At 47.8% G+C, this 16,680-nt stretch overlaps 1 protein-coding gene across 5 annotated transcripts in view; it reads left to right on the top strand.

Moving 5' to 3' along the window:
• The window catches only part of PLXNA4 (plexin A4), a 461,826-nt gene that overhangs the window by 25,110 nt on the left and 420,036 nt on the right, over positions 1-16,680 (top strand). For all 5 annotated transcript variants that reach the window (XM_006887135.1, XM_006887134.1, XM_006887136.1 and 2 more), the window contains exon 2: positions 134-316. In XM_006887135.1, the coding sequence (XP_006887197.1) occupies positions 134-316 (183 nt within the window). The remainder of the gene's footprint in view (positions 1-133; positions 317-16,680) is intronic.

Here is a 16,680-nt window from a genome sequence, read left to right as displayed (position 1 = left end):
AAAAAAAATAATAAAGAGCGTTTGTGCTGGCTGGCCTCCTTCTAAGAATTCTTCCAGTTCTGCTTCCCTGCAGCCAATACCTTCGCCACTTGCCCTGGTGCTCCTTCTAATTTTCCTCTCATCTTATTTTCAGCTCTTGACCATTGATGACAACTTCTGTGGGCTGGACATGAACGCCCCACTGGGTGTGTCCGAGATGGTGCGAGGCATCCCGGTCTTCACGGAGGACAGTGACCGCATGACTTCTGTCATTGCCTACGTCTACAAGAACCACTCACTGGCCTTCGTGGGTACCAAGAGCGGCAAGTTGAAGAAGGTAGGACCACGCTGCCATTGTTAGGTTGTACAGATGCTCGGTACCCCACGGATGAGGGTGCTTGAACCTGGGCTGCTTGTGTTGTCTTGAGCCTGGTCATACAGGTGCTGTTGAGCTCATGTGGGCCTTGGCCCTTCTCTGCCTTGTCTCTGAGGTGGTAGTGGGGAAATTGGACTGACTGAGGTGTTGGTTCCCCTGGGGCTGGTGTGCCTGGCCCAGAATGCCTCAGAGAGGCCATCTGCTGTGGAGGTACGTCCTTAGGCAAGGCCCCTTGTGAGACCTGAGAGCCTGGGGAGGGCAGGAAGGAGCGGGGCTGGTCTTCCTGCTCCAGTCCTCTGGCTGTTTCATCCATCTGGAATCCATTCCGGGACCAGATGGAGAAAAGTGCAGGACCTGTTCGTGGGTCTGCTGGGGCTACAAGCCAGATTGTGGGACCAGGGCACCATGTTTGCTGTGAGAGCAGAGAATCTGCTGAGATGTGATGGTGGTTTACTTCCTCCTCAGCCCTGGAAGCTCCCAGATTCCTGGTTGAGTGGCCGTGGCCCATCCCCTCCAGCCAGGGCTCTTCCCTGCATGTCCCTACATGGGGCCCACTGGGCCTGGTCAGTGGGGTAAGGGGCTTTCTAAGGCTCCGGACGGCAGTCTTCCTTTCTGTGTTTTGTAGATTGCCCTGTGGACGTTTCTCAGTGAGGTGTTGGTGAATTTTAGAAGGAGATTGAGCTTGTTTTGGGTAGGTTTCTCTTGACTTTCCCATGGTGATTCAGACTCAGTAAAGAGGCCTTGCATGATGTGAGACTGAGCTTCGATCCCTCTCTGTTTCCGGCTGCAATTCTGGGTTGTAACTTCAGATGTCCAGAGGGAAGAACTCCCTGAAGAGCCTCAGGGCTGTTTCTATTCTAGCGGCCTCTCATGTTGCCTGCCAGTGTGTCTTTAGGGAAGGCTCACTCTGTGGAGCACCTTTGGGATGTGAATTGCGAGGTGGGGACAGCGGGTGTGGATCATTTCTGGGGAAGATGTGTGTGTTCGTGAAAGGCAATGCAGGCAGTACACAGCCACTGAGGCTGCAGAGGAAGGGGTCGCCTGATTTTTAGCGAGCTGCCTTAAATGTCAGGATGAAAAGAATTTAGGTCTTGTCTACCCTTCTCTCTGAAATGCGTTCCACAGTCCCCTGCCTTTCCACGGAGATTATAGTCAACATAATTGAACTCTTCTAGTTACCATGCCCCGTGTTGTGATTATTGCTGGGATCCTGAGCTGGTTTATGGACGCCCAGGGAGGATGCTGCGAGGCTCAGGAGGTGTCTTGTTGGTACCCAGCTCCCGTGTTGGCTTGCTGCAGCCGTCCTGGTGTGCATGTTGTCACCAGCCCTTCCTTAGTCCCCACAGCAATCCCAGTCGACTTCAGCACCCTCCTTCTCCCAGCCTGTTGCTCCCAGCCTCAAGTGGGCGAGGAAGTTATATCACCTTGTGTGTTGAAATGATGTATAAAGTCAGACTCAGTGTGCACCAGCGGCACGAGTTAACTGCAGGACGTGATGGACATTTGTTCTGGTTGTTCTACTAGTTCGATTTCCCTTCTGATTAGGCCAGTTCAGCCTCTGCAAGATGTGAATATGAAAGACATTACTGTCCACAGTGTGACACACGTATTGGCATTCATTGCCTGGTCCAGTGGGTGAATAAGAACTGTTGTGTGTAAGTGAGTGATGGGGCAGTTTGGGTGTACTTTAACTCTTCTCTGGCAAGTCCCAGTCTAAGGTCAATGGAGGTATAACCCAGTCCCATGACTGTAAGATCCTGCCCTGAATTTTGTTTCAGGTGCTCAGGACATTGGCTTGTTGGCAAGGCCAAGTGGGCTGTGGCTGAGGGTGGTTTGGGACACTGTCTGAGCTGGCTGTGACGGTGAAGACCCCGTGGCCGTTGCTTCAATTCTAACTCGCGGTGACTTCAGTGTGTCAGAGTAAAACTGTGCTCAATAAGGATTTCATTGATGTTTAAAGAAAATATTGTGACCTGCATGAAAGTTTACAGAGCAAAATGATTTCCATTCAGCAATGTGTGTGCCCTCTGTTTTCTGGTACTGGTGGCAATTTCCATAGTGTAACAGCAGCACTCTCTCTCCCCATGTCCTCCCTGTGTTTACCATTTCCCTTCATCCTCTTTCCTACCCTTTCCTGCTTTCTGAACTTTATCCTGTCAAATGTTGCCCTTTTGGGCTCATATGATCAGCTGTTCTGAGTGCCTTCCTCCACGGTGTTATTTGTTCACTGTATCGGCCTCTATTATATGACTGACTTTGAGCCCCAAGGATGAGCTCAATTCAGGCTTAAAGGGTGTTTAGGGGCTATAGTCTTGGGGGTTCTATCTACAGGATTCATAAGCCTGGTCTTTTTATGGTTCTGAGTGAGAGAAATCTCACCTTTTGTTTTGATGCCTTTCAGAGCAGTCAGTGGTGACAGCCAGGCCCATCTGTGTAATCCTGGTGTCAAGGTCATGGAGACGGGATGACATGTGTTCTGTTAGTCATTTAGACTGCTTTTCGGACAGTAGATTGCCAGGCCTTTCCTCTGAGCTACATAAAGGTGAACTCCAATAGCTAACTGTCTGCCTAGCAGCTCGGCACGTTAATGGTTTACAACACCTAGGGATTCTGGTTGGAATATGGCTTCAGTGAAACAAACGTCAAGTTCAACGCACACCACAGAGCAGTGGTTTTTGTGTTTTGTTTTTTTTTGTGTTTTTTTTTTCTTGTGGAAGGAGACGTTTGCTCGTGGACCACTGCTGATCTGAAAAGCCCAGCCAGCCAACCTGTGAACACATGCCTGTGGTCACAGGGCAGATCTTGACAGATGGTGCTGGCTCACTCCCCTGTGGACAGCTGTCCCCTGATGGGGAAAGACAGGTGTGGCAGGGGACTCTTCCAGGAGCCAGGCTTAACATCCACAGTGACAACTCTGTGGGCAGAGCTTTGTCTCAAAGTGTCTCCAGCTGCCCACTAGCCAGGCTGGGATGGACAGCACCAGGCCAGGAGGCAGGAGCTGCATGAGCTGCGTGACTGGCACTTCCTGTCTTGCATTTAATGGGTTTATATGAGAACAACTTTGTTTCAGTCACCTGGGACGTGGTATTTCATTTCCAGAGTGGTGAAGGTTGGTGAGGCACGAACATGTGTGAGTTGGAATGGAAGGGTCAGGCAGGGACATGAGTCACTGGCTTCCTGGGGAACTGGGCACTAGGGGCGGCCCAACTTTCGGCTCTACAAAGTTGAAGGGCAGCCCTTTCTTGGCCTTCATCAAGCCCAGCCTCGGCCTCCTGCAGACTCAGCCCAGGAAGCTCAGGGGATGGAGTCAGGAGAGGAAGACTGGGCTGCCCCGACTGTTGTTTGAAATAATAAAAGGCCTGAGCGACTCGCTTACTGAAATTCTCATACAATAGGTTTCCCAGCCCTGCTCACTGACCTCCACTTGTCTTTGTTTGCGATCTCTCCAGCCAGCTTTTCCCAGAGTTGTCTGACCGAGTTCACCTCTCTGGCCAGAGGCCTACTTCGGGCCACTCTGGGCTTGCAGGAGGATTTAGCTGGAAGTTCTGTGACCTACTAGAAGCGGCTGAGAACCATGGGAAAGGCACCACAGCCGTAATTACAGAGCGCAGTTCTCAAAGCCTGCTATAATCCCCGTGTGGATCCCGGCTCTGTGCGCCGTGAAAGGGGCTTGGTGAGAGAGTGGGTGGGAGGCACGCAGGAGTTTGCTGAGAGTAGGGAAGCTGGCTGTGGGTTTCAGGGGTCTAGGCCGTAGGCTGTAGCTATCCATGGGCTATCCTCCAAATTACCCACTTTTCCTTTTGCTTGCAAGGAGTGAAGCCCGATCATTTGTCTCTGATGACCATAATCTCACGCTTTCAGCCACACGTCACTTGAGGCAGGGGATGACAAGGTGAAGGGAGTGCTAATTTGGATGTCTTTTCTGTTTTGTGATGTGTGCGTGTGGATGGTTTTAGTTGCCTCCACCCACAGTGTTAAGCGTTGAGAGCATGTGCTGTTGGGGAACTTGGCCTGCACATCCCAGTGTTGTTGGCAGGAACTAGGGTTAACCCAGAGGACTGACATTTCCACAGCAGGTAAGACATTTTCAGATAGGCACTGTCTTAATTTGTTTTATTTAGGGCATCTGTGTAATTCCGAAGACACTTGACCTTAGGTGTGGGGTTGCCTGGTTAATGTTACTTCCAAAATCCCAAACCCAAACCCATTGCTGTTGATTCAACTCATGGTGAGCCTGTGTGTTATGGAGCAGAAATACTCCGTTGGGATTTCTTGGCTGTGCTCTTTAGAGAAGCAATTTGTCAGGCCTCTCTTTTAGAATGCTTTGGGTGGGTTTGAACCACCAATAATGGCTCTATCAGGTGAGTATGAATGGAGACTTAATGTCACAGAGGGGCAAGATTTTTCTACTTGATTCCTTCTGCCTGAGCCCTCCGTCAGCCACTCTGTGCCTTTTGCTTTCCCTGCACTGTGTTATCGCTCTGTGCCAGCAAGTGGGAATTGGCCCATAGCTGACCCTCAGCAGGTTTTCAGAGGCAGGAAATGGCAAGGAAGGAGATTGCCTATCCCTTTCCCATGGAGAAGCTGGTGGATTCAAACCTTGTGCCTTCGAGATTGCAGTGCAGCTTCTTACCACGAGGCTCCCAGAACTCCCTCGCTAAAAGGGTTGTATTTTCTAGCTGCTGTTGGCTGATGAATTAGTTCTGGATGTTAGTGGGAGAGGCTAACGTTCAGAGTAGAGCCAACCATCATGGACTTCCACTTGGATGTGAATGTCCTTTTTGCTTACTTATTGCATCTTTGCTGGATGTTTGCTCTGTTCAGCTGTTCCCATCTCAAGGGGAAGCCCTCTGTGGGTATTGGCCAAGTAGCGTCCCTGCCAAGCCTGATAATAGTCTACAGGAGGGCTACTAGCAGGTCATGAGTAGGACCCGCTCATGGCCCAGGTGGGTGTGCCATCCATGCCAGTCTACTTGTAGGGAAAGGTGTGTGCCTGAAGAGTCTATAGGAATATATAACATCATTCTCACTGGGGGTTGCTGTGCAGATTAGTGGAGAGTCCTTTGGAAGGAATAACACAAACATCCTTTTCGTTGCCAGTTACTATGCAGATTAATGTAATCTACTCGATCACTCTTTATTTCCTTAAGCATATTTTACAATCCATTTGCTTGTGTTCTTTTGGCTCCCACCAGGAAAATAGAAGGGGAGTAGTGGTCAAGAGTATTTGGGACAAGTGTTGTGCTGAACGTTGGTCTTCAGGATTGGCCATTTGGGTTTCTGTCCTTGGTATCTCCTCCTATTCCCATCACAAAGTCCTATCAGATCGGAGATTAGCAGCTCCAGCTTTGGACGCCACCAGGTGAATCTTGGCATCCTTTTAAAATCCATATGTCACTGAAAATAACTGCTTAGTTGAAAGCTTTCAGATGGGTGACAGTACCACAGAATGAAAAATGGATCTGCCTGGGAGTTTGGGGACGAGTGCCAGAGTGAGCGTATTGGATGAAACCTTTGACCAGTCAGTTCTAGTATGATATATGTTTCTTAAACCAGGGCTACATACTGGCATGCGTGTGACTGGGTAGAAGCAAAGGAAAAAGAAACATCCAAACTGAACAGGTTCCACTCTGGGAGAAGACCATCCCTCAGAGTGTTGTTGTTTGTTCATGTTGCATTGTGTTCTGTTGATTGTGCATCCCACTTCTTGTGTTGTGTATGGAGCATAAATTGTAAGGCAGATCATGGGAGGCAGAGATGGAGGAGACGGACCTTCTGTCTCCTGGTGCTTCCAGCCTGAAGCTTCAGAGACGTACCAGGAGGACCACCCTATCCTTTAAAGCCAAAGAAGTAACCGTTCTGTGATGAGTCTTTCAAGTCCGTAAAGCCCAAACCCAGTCCTTTGATCCATTTTGCTTCAGACCAACCGATCTCCTAACCAGGAGCCTTCCTCCTACCTGTCTTAGTGGTAAGGAGTTGCACTGCCAACCCAAAGTAACACAGTTCGAATCTACCAGTTGCTCCACAGGAGAAAGATGGGTAATTTCTTCTCATGCATTTAACTGCCTCTGAAAACCCACTGGAGGGTCAGCTATGGGTCGTTTCAACTTGATGATACAACAACAATATATTGTTCATGTTTCTGATGTATTGAAAGGTGTTAAGTTGGCCAGTACTCTTTTTACATCTTGACCACTATAAACCTTCATGCAACCCTCCTTTTACCTTATCTGTGTCTCCACAGACACTATTTTCTTATACCTTTCCTGATTTTCACCACTCACCCACCCCACTTACCCTGATGTTCCTGATGGGTCTACATTGGTCCTGCTGAGATGACCTGAACAAACAAGGGGACATGTCCTCACAATGTGGCCTCCATTCCTGAACCTCTCAAGGCAGCTTGTTGGCACCAGCTGGGACAAAGATTCCTTCCCTTCCTGGCTCTTCTTGATACATGTTTTGAGATTCTCAGAAAAAACAGGACTGTATAACATTCATCATCCTATTTCGTGAATGATCCTTGCTAGTACATGTGATCGAAGAAATTGATTTCAATTGAGTGCTGCCAATTCAGGATTTATTGCTACATGTGCCACTTTTTTACTCATATGTGTGTGTGTGTGTATACACACACATATATATATATGTGTGTATATTATGCTTATGTAGAAAGATATTGATCATAAATTAAAATGCAAAGGCATTAAAATGAAAGGAAGTGCTGCAGAAGCACCTCACTCCACAGAGCGCACACATTTGGTTGACGTCCCAGCGTCAGACATGCTGAAAGGAGCTATCTAGTGACACGTGCAATTGAAGTAAAATATTGTGCTTTACAAGAACATACCATTAAAATGAAAACTAGCAGCATATCAGGAGTCTGGCCATGTAACCAAGACAACAAAGACGAGGAAGGATGAGAGACGTGCTGTACAGGAGGAAGAAGGAGGAAGGATGAGGCACACGAAGCAGGAGGAAGGGCTCCCGGCTGGAAATGGTCCCTCTGGTTGTTGGGTTGGTCTCTGTTGGAGGAGAATCTGGTCGTTATGTGCACACCAGTGATGGCTCTCGGGGGGCCAGTCCCAGCGTAGTCTTCTTCGTGTTGTTGGGGAGGCAGTGGCAGCCTGACCTGCTCACAGTCCATTCGCTGAAGCTCTCTCTGGGTTCCGGCTGCAGCCTCTACTTGTTCTCATGTGACTTCTCAAGAGGCTCTGGTCCAGCTCTGTTCTTGGTGAGGTTGCTGGGTTTCTTCCAGCAACCCTGGCTTCCCACAGAGATACTCAGGGTAACTTTGCATACTGCAGGGTCAAGTGCCCCACCCTCCCTCCGTACCTTCCATTCTGTGCCAGGACATCAGGCACCTTAGTTATCTATAGACGGGTAGCCAGTTATCCCCAAATGGAGAAATTTTAAATAGTGAATAGTATCTCATAGTTTCTAAGGAGTTGGGCATGGCTTTACTGGGTGGTCTGTCCTTCATGGTCAAGGTCTCCACAGGCTGTAGTCAAGGAGTCAGAAGGGGCTGCTGGTATCGCAAGGCCAAACAGAGGAAGGGTCCACTTCTAAGCTCAACTTGTGTGGATTCTGGTACCTCTGCCCCTTGCCTTGTGATGAGGGGTACTCCCAAGAACTTCTTCAGGAAGACAGCTTTCAATATGACAGTCAGCTTCCTTCAGAACAAGGTGTGTGTACGGGCGTGTGTGAGCGAGAGAAAGAGAGAGAGGGAGAGGAAGAGGAAAAAGTGTTATTGAAAAGTAATCTAAGACATGACACCCAGCATCTTTGCTGCATTTTTCTTCTGATCAGAATATTCATCATGAGGCCCAGCCCTCTCCCAGGTGGGGGTGGGACTACACAAGTTCATGGATACCAGGAATTGTGGCCAGTGGGGGTCATTTTGAGGACTTCTGACCACAATGGGGTCATTGAGAGAATTTGAACCAATATTACAAATCTTGACGTTCATTTGTAGTGCTGTGAGAAGGGACCCACAAGTAGTCCGGACATGGAACTCAGTCTTTTGGCTCTTTGAGAATTATTACTATTAGCAATGTTGTAAAAATATCTAGAACCCATTGGCCTTCTCAACATTTTTTCCAGGTGTTCAGTGTGTTGTTCTATTGTTGATTGCCGCTGAGTCGAGCATGACTCATATTGACCCTATGAACAAAAGGCCTTAAGCCTTTCAATAACTATATCTTCATTTATCAAAGTTCATCAAGTTTCCGGAAGCATGTTGTTTAGGAAGTGGATGCCACTTCTGCTTCCAAACCACTAGGAGCTCCACCAAACACTATCCACCGTGGGTAAACGTTATGGCATTTGACACCCCAATGGCACAAGATTCAGCATCACAGCAACCCCAGGTGTTCAACTTAGTGGTGTCAGTTACATGGATCAGAATTCAGTTATATATTTTCCCAACCATTTCTTGTGATCTCAGCCAGATTTTCCATCTCTGTAAACAGAAGCACATTGATGTCGCCCCTTCCCTTGCCCTCATCCCCACTCTGGTCACCATGACAAAGTCTGGTATCTAAATGGAGGCCTGTTCTTGGCATTTCAGAAAGGCAGAGGCATGTAGTGTTTGTCCTGTGGGGACTGACTGACTTCACTCAGCGATCTTTTCCAGGCCCATGCATGGATGTCTGCTGGGCGTAGGGACAGGGTGGGTGTCTATTACGCTTGGGTGGGGGGCAGGAGTTTTTCTGGAAAACAGACAAGCTGTGCTTTTCCACTTCCCATGACCCACTGCCTCGGCCGGGCTCCAGTACAGCTTTGTCTTTCGTCTTTTTCCTGGAATCGTTTCTCCCAGTGGCGATGCTTCTTAAAGGTTCTTGTTGCAGGTGATCCTGGGTCCCTGTCTTTGCTCATTGGGGAGATGGCTGCTTCTCCTGTGCTGTATCCCATAGCTGTGCGTCAGCAGAGGACCTCATTATACCGCCTCTTTATGAGGCCCTGGGGGAGCCCTGTGCTTGTGTGGTCCCGAGGGAGTTGTACCGTTAACCCAAAGGCAGTGCCTCTCTCTGGTGGTTTGAATCCGCCATAGATTCTGAGAGGAGATGGGCAATCTCCCCGAAAATCTGCAGGAGAGTCGGTTTTTACTTGAGGGCAGTGAGAGAAGCCATGTGTCGTGAAGGCCTGGCGGGTAGAACAGAGTGATTGCTGGCTGTTGGCTGAATGGGTGGAGGCCAGAATCTACTCAGAGCCCACTGGGTCCTGGTGGTCCACGTCTGGAGTGTCAGCCAGTGCAGCCCCCATGGAACACAGCTCTGCCACACAGAGGGGGTCACTGTGAGTTGACATCAACTCACTGGCAATTGGTCCAGGTTATGACTCCAGGTCAATTTCAACCCTGGTCCTCACTGGTCTGTGCAGTCTTCTTTTCCATCCCCAGTGCCCAAAGCCCGCTCCAGCCCCAGCCCTCTTCGTGCCTCCTTCTTTCCTTTCTGCTGTTGTGTAATGTGCTACCATGAACTTTCTGCAGACACTTGTACACTATGATAGTATGGTGGTTAAGAGATTTCACCTGGAAGACGTCCTTGTTTCCTTTTCCTTTTAAAAGTGTGAAAAGCATCTGTAAAGAGCAATTCCCCATCTTCCCCCTAAATCCAACCCTTGTTCCTACTGCCCCGTACTGAGCATGGCGCGCTCATTGGGGTGTGAAGAGGTAGCCAGCAATCATCTCATCCTGCATCATAAACATGACCACGTGGGGACTCGTATCTTTTCCATTAACCTATGAGTGCTGGTTTTTGTCCCATTCAGAAAACTAGAGATCATGGATTGAATTGTGACACCCCAAAATATGTATTTACTTGGCGGGTCTTTGAGTCCCATTTTTTGGTAGTCGTGTAAAAAGGTGATATGGTAGTTCTGTAAACAATGATGTAATCCTCTCTCGGAATGTGATCTGATGAGGTCATCCCTGACCCAGTGTAAGGCCATTAAAGTGGATTTAACACCAGGTTCATATACTTTAGAGAGTTGGACAGTGACTAAGGATGACAGAAGAATAGATGCCTTCGACTTGTGGTGCTGGAGAAGAGTCCTGAACATACCATAGACTGCCAAGAAAACAAGTTGATCTGTCTTGGAGAGAGTGTAACCAAGTCTCTCCTTGGAGGCTAGGATTTTGAAGCTCTGCCTCACTTACTTTGGGCACATGGCCAGGAGAGATCGGTCCTTGGAGAAGGACATCATGCTCTGTTGGGTGGATGGACAGCACAGGAGAGGGAACCCCCAGATGAGATGGATTGATACCATGACTGGGTCAATGGGGATTGGTGTGTCAGAATTAGTGAGACAGGCTCAGGACAGGGCAGGACTCAGAGATCGGGTCGCTATGCATCACAGGCGACCCAACCAGTACCATTCTATGACAGGTTTGGAAGCAGGAGTGGCATCTGCTTCCTAAACAACTTGCCTCTTTGAAAATTCTATGAGCTTTGATACATGTCTATAGTTGTAGAGGGGCTTCAGGCCTTTTGTTCATAGGGTCACTATAAGCTCAACTTGAAGACCATCAACAACAACAATCAGTTTACAGACCTGGTTTGGCATAAGGGGAGTTTCTCTAGGGTGTGATCTATGTCACCTTTTCTATTAAAGATATAAAAGGAAGGAAAGAAAGCAAAGTTTCCTGCCACCACCACGACAAACCAGGAAGCGAGTGCGTTCTTTGAACTGCACCATTAAACACCTAGAACTTTAGGACTCACACACAGAGGAAGCCTTCCTCTGGAACTAGAGCTCTGAACTTAGAACATGGAGAAACGATGAAAGTTATACAAGTGTCCAGGTCTTTCATTCATAGGGTCGCTATGAGTTATCTATGACTCAATGGCACCTAAGAGCAACAGCAACAACAATACAGAGAGAGCTCTGTTGGCCTCATGGATAGAAAGTGATGCTACCAAGCCAAAGGTGAGTTATTTTAATCTGTGGCATTCAGGCCTGGTTTTAATTGGTTTTGGTCAAACATTCTTCTAAATGGTATAGCACTGGTCTGTCCATTTTCTGTACAGAGGTAACTCATGGCTGCTGTGATGCTCAACACTGTGACACTGATGTGTCAAATATGATAATGGTTACTCATGGTGGACAATGGTAGAGCTTCCCAGTTAAACAAGCTTGGAAGCAGAAGTGGCATACATTTCTGAAATAGCTTGCCTCTGGAAACTATGAATGTGGAGAAATGATGAAAATTATACAAGTATTCAGGTCTCTCATTCATAGAGTCGCTATGTTGTGTACAACTCAACAGCACTTAACATCAACAACAACAAACTCTACTAAGGTGTGCCTACTGGAAGGAATGGTATTTTCTTGTATGGTATTTTCCTATGCTTGGCACCAGCAATCAGGAAATCAAAAGACAAATTGCATTGGGAAAATCAGCTGTCAGGGACCTCTCTAGAGTGCTGAAGAACAATGATATCAGTCTGAAGACTAAGGTGTGCCTGATCTGGGGCATGGTCTTTGCAGTCACTAGCTGTGCATATGAGAGCTGGATAATAGCTAGGGATGCTAGAAGAAGGATCGATGTTTTTGAGTTGTGCTGGAGAAGAGTGTTGAACATACTGTGGACTGCCAGGAGAACAGACAGGTCTGTCCTGAAGAGGGTGAAACCATGCTGCTCCCTGGAGGCAAGGATTTTGAGATCTTTCTTACATAATTTGGGTTCTTGGCCAGGAAGGACCAGTCCTTGGAAAGGGCCATCATGTTTGAGAGGGTGAAGGGACAGTGCAGGAAAAGGAGACAAAAGGACGAGATGGATTGACTGGAGAACTGGGATTAGATCTGTCAGAGCTGATAAGATTGGCTCAAGACAGGGCAGTGTTCAGAGCTTATGTACAGAGGGGTCACTATGAGTCACAGGTGACTTAATGGCACATCAGGACAACAATCACCCAAGCATCTGAAAGTTGAACAATGACTAAGGAAGACCAAAGATGAATCAGAGCCTTTCAATTGTGCTGTTGGAGAAGAACATTGAGTAGCCCATGGACTGTCCAAAGAACAAGCACATCAGCCTTGGAAGAAATGTAGCCAGAGTGCTCCTTAGGTGACATCAAGGATGGTGAAATTCCCTCCTCCTGATAAATAGCCTCTTTGAGCATATTTTTAGGAGGAGCTTGTCCTTGGAAAAGACACCATGCTTGGAGGAAGGTCAGGGAAAGAGAGGAAGACCCTCCACTACATGGATTGACACAGTGACTGTGGCGGTGGGCGTCAGCATGGACATCGTGACAATGGGGCAGGGCAGGCTTCAGGTCTGCTGTGCACAGGGTCGTAATCGCCTCTGTGGTACCTCACACCAACAGCCTGTGAGAGGTACGTTTCTGTTTGCTGAACCATCCACTTCTGGTATTTCCGCCTCAACAGTTTGCGATAACTGAGAGGTAGACAGTGAAGAGTGGGTGTTGGCTCAGGAACGTCTCCGCTCCTTAGAGGCTCCCTTCTGCCGACCTGCTCTGGGGCTGTGGAAGTTTCTGGCGTTCCTAGTGCTCCGTGTCACTGCTCTGGAACAACCTGAGGAGCAGCCTTTATCTGGGACATGCTGGCGTCATGGTAGAAGGAGCGATGACAGCATCCACTGTGGTGAGTGAGGTTGTTGCCTGAAAGTGGACGAGGCAGCGTTTGATTCAGGTGTATGTGGGGTATCGGCGAGTTAGAACTGCCTTGGTGCCACCTACCAACAACAAGAGCAGCGATCATAAAGATCAATAGTGTGAACCTCCACATTTAGTCAGTACAAATCCTCTTGGTCACCGATGATGTGCTAGATGCTTTTTGACTTAAAGAAATTGGACTTTAAGAAGTATCAATACTTTATGTTGCCACTGTTGTAAAACAGAACTGACCTCGGGGTTGGGGGGAGACTGAGAAAGATGGGTTCAATAATGTATATGGCATTGAAACAGATGAGGGAGAAAGCTGTTTAAAAGTGATATGTGATTAGGTATTTTTGTCATGATGGGGTCCAGAGCGAAGGCTGCATAGTGGAGAGGACCCGGGGAAGGGTTTGTAAAACAATGGGGGAATTTTTCTTTTACTTTTCAAAGGGAAGAGTGTACTGGGGGCGGGGGGAGGGAGGGGAGAAAAGTGCAACAATGAATGTTAATGGAAATCCAAAGTCTCTGTAAATTTTCATTGAAATTAATGATGAATTTTAAAAAATTAATAACAAAAAAAGAAATTGTGATTTCTTCTTCACTAATGGAGAGAATTTGAGGGGAAATACAGCCTAAAACTGATTGTATATGTCAACTCTTTACAAGTGTTAGAGATAAAAAAGAAAAGCAAAATCTTCTATTTGATTGCTTTATCGTGGTATATTTTTCTTCTGAAAATGTCCCAATTGTCCCACTCCATCTGGGAGGTGAGAGCTGGGTGTCTGTCCAAGGTCCAGTGTTGCTTCAGAATGAAGGTCCTTCTCTATTTACAGGCAGCGATTAGGCTGTTTAACAGCTGTCTCCTCTGGAGAATTAAATTACTCAAATATATCTAATCATTCTCTTCCCTACAGTGAAACAGAGCCATCCGAATCCGAATCAACCCTCCCTATTAACCCAGCCTCACACACCCTCCCGCTTCTCCTCAGAACCCTCCTTTTCTGACCATGAATCCCCCATATCCACCCTGTCCACTTACTCTGTTCTTTAGGACAAGGGAACAAGTATGGATATCTGGTTCCAAACCTGCTGCCTTGGGCCCAGCTCTTGGTCCTCCTGGTTGCGAGTCCCCACCCCTCTGCTCCTCCTTGGAAAAGGTGGGTGCAGAGCAGAGCTGGGACCTTGAGTGGAACAAACTATCCTGTGGATTGGTTTGAAAACCATCTATTTTCCAGCTCTCACCCTCATTTTTAAACGGCCAATTTTTTTTTTGCTGATGTTTCTTAACCCTAGTTCACACTGAAGCAACGAGCTTGCATTACTGGACAAAACGATGTGTAATTCCACAGCTGGGCTAGTGCAGCAATGGTGAGGGACTTGGCAAGTCAGGAAGCTCCCTACAGCATGGTTAGGGTAGGAGGGGGCCTGGACCCTTTCTGAGGTCCTCACCTTTGATTCTCAGGTAGATAAAATGGACACTGGTCTCACCCTCTCCAGGATGGACCTGCAGTCCTTGAAGAGGGAATTCATGCTTGGGAGAGTAGAGGTACAGCTCAGGAGAGGAAGACCCTCGATGAGGTGGATTGATTCAGTGACTGGGGTAATGGGGGCAGGTGTGTCAGAGACAATAAGATTGATGCAGGATAGAGAAGGATTTAGGGCAGTTGTGATAGGGTCACTATAAGTCGCAGGTGACTCAATGGCACACAACAAGAAGATGGACCCCCACACGTATGTAGTTCTGCACATATCAGCACTCACATAGACATGTGTCCAAAGCACCCCACACCTGTCCTCACCCAGGCACATCCCGTACCTTCTCATACGCATGACCAGGTGCTTATATTGTGAGTGACAAATTCACATTCACAAACATGCTTGTGTGCCCTGTGCAAGTGCACAAGAATGCTTACACACACACACAAGGTACACTCAAAAGTGCATACGTATATACACATGTTTACACTCAGAAACATGCACAAGGACACACACCCTTGTACGCTCACAAGTGCAAGTTCATGTGAATGCATTCACACTCATAAACATGAACTTGTACACATATCTATGTACAGTCAGGTGTGTATGAGCATGTGCACACAGACACACTTGTAAACACACATTGGTATGTGTTACACACACACATGCGCGTGTGCCTGAGGGGGGCCACTGGCCACTCCCGTGCTCTGCCTGCTTGGGCAGAGCCTCTGTCTCCGTGAACTTCTCTCTGGGAGATTAGCCGCACACTCTCTAATCAGTTTACCTCTGACTTGCCCACTTTGGCTGGAAGATGATGAAGTGGAGCTATTTAACTGTCAGATGCTCTGACTACGGCCCAGATGGACAGCGCCTTAGAAACATCAGAGTGTTTCTCGCTCCGCCTTGTGTGGGGTAATGAGTCTCCCAGCTGCTTTTTTAAGTGCTTCTAGCATCTGCCTTTCATTTTATTGCCTCCTGCCTGCTGACCTCGCTTCCCAGCAGCCAGCCTAAGTGTGATTCCCATAATTAATTTAGTTATAATTTAATCTCTCTGCTTCAAATTTGATTGGTTTTGAGGGACCTGGGTCTGGGGACAGGGGGGAAGGCAGAGCTTTGTTTCTTCTTTGGCCTTTGTTCTGACAGTTTGTCTCTGTCTTGGAGGAAGGCAGTAGGGTTAGTGTAGTGAGTGCCAAACACACTGAAGGAGAAGCCTGGAGCATCATGGGTAGATTCTGGATAGGGATAGAGGGGACTGTAGTATCATGGAAAGAGTCTAGATGGGGATAGGGAGGACTGTGGCATTATGGGTAGATTATGGATAGAGATAGAGATGGCTTTGGCATCATGGGTAGAGTTTACATGGATATAGAGGACTGTGGCATCATGGGTAGAGTCTACATGGGCAAAGAGGATTGTGGCATCATGGGTAGATTCTGAAGGGGATAAGAGAACTATGACATCATGGGCAGAGTTTACATGGGTATAGAGGACTGTGGCATCATGGGTAGGGACTACGTGGGCATAGAGAGGACTGTGGCATCATGGGTACACTCTAGAGGGGAAGGGAGAACTGTGGCATCATTATAGACTATGGAGAGGGTAGCAGTGATTCAGGCATCATGGTTTGATTTAGGATAAGGTCAAGAGGACTTTGGAATCCTGGTTAAATTCTGAATAAAGACACAGAAGACTGTGGTATTAAGGGTGGATTCTACATTTGGGTAACAGCTGAGCTTCCTTCCTCTTTCTGTCAATCCCTGTCTGGTGAGAGTCATTTTCTCCCCACTGTTGTTGTTGTTATGTGTCGTTCAGTTGCTTGCGACCCTATGTACAACATCCCTAAACTCTGCTCTGTCCTGTGCCAATCGCACCGTCTCTAACACACCCATCCCAATTACCCCAGTCACTGACTCAATCCACCTCATAGGGGGCCTTCCCCTTCTGCACTGTCCCTCCACCGTACCAAGCATGATGTCCCTCTCCAAGGACCTGTCCCTCCTTGCAACATGTCCAAAGTATGTTAGACAGAACCTTAGAATCCTTGCCTCCAAGGAGCAGCCCAGTTTGATCCTTTCCAGGATGAATCTGTTTGTTTTCTTGCCAGTCCATGGTACCCTCAATACTCTTCTCCAGCACCACAGCTCAAAGGCATCAATTCTCCTTCTAGCCTCCTTATTCATTGTCCAACTCCCTGATGCATAATAAGTGATAGCAAAGACCATGGCCTGT

This window comes from Elephantulus edwardii, unplaced genomic scaffold (genome assembly GCF_000299155.1).
Source record: "Elephantulus edwardii isolate Elephantulus edwardi_28Jun2011 unplaced genomic scaffold, EleEdw1.0 scaffold00055, whole genome shotgun sequence".
Taxonomy (NCBI): domain Eukaryota; kingdom Metazoa; phylum Chordata; class Mammalia; order Macroscelidea; family Macroscelididae; genus Elephantulus; species Elephantulus edwardii.
Note: the sequence above shows the minus strand (reverse complement) of the source record. Positions and strands in the feature narration are given on the sequence as shown.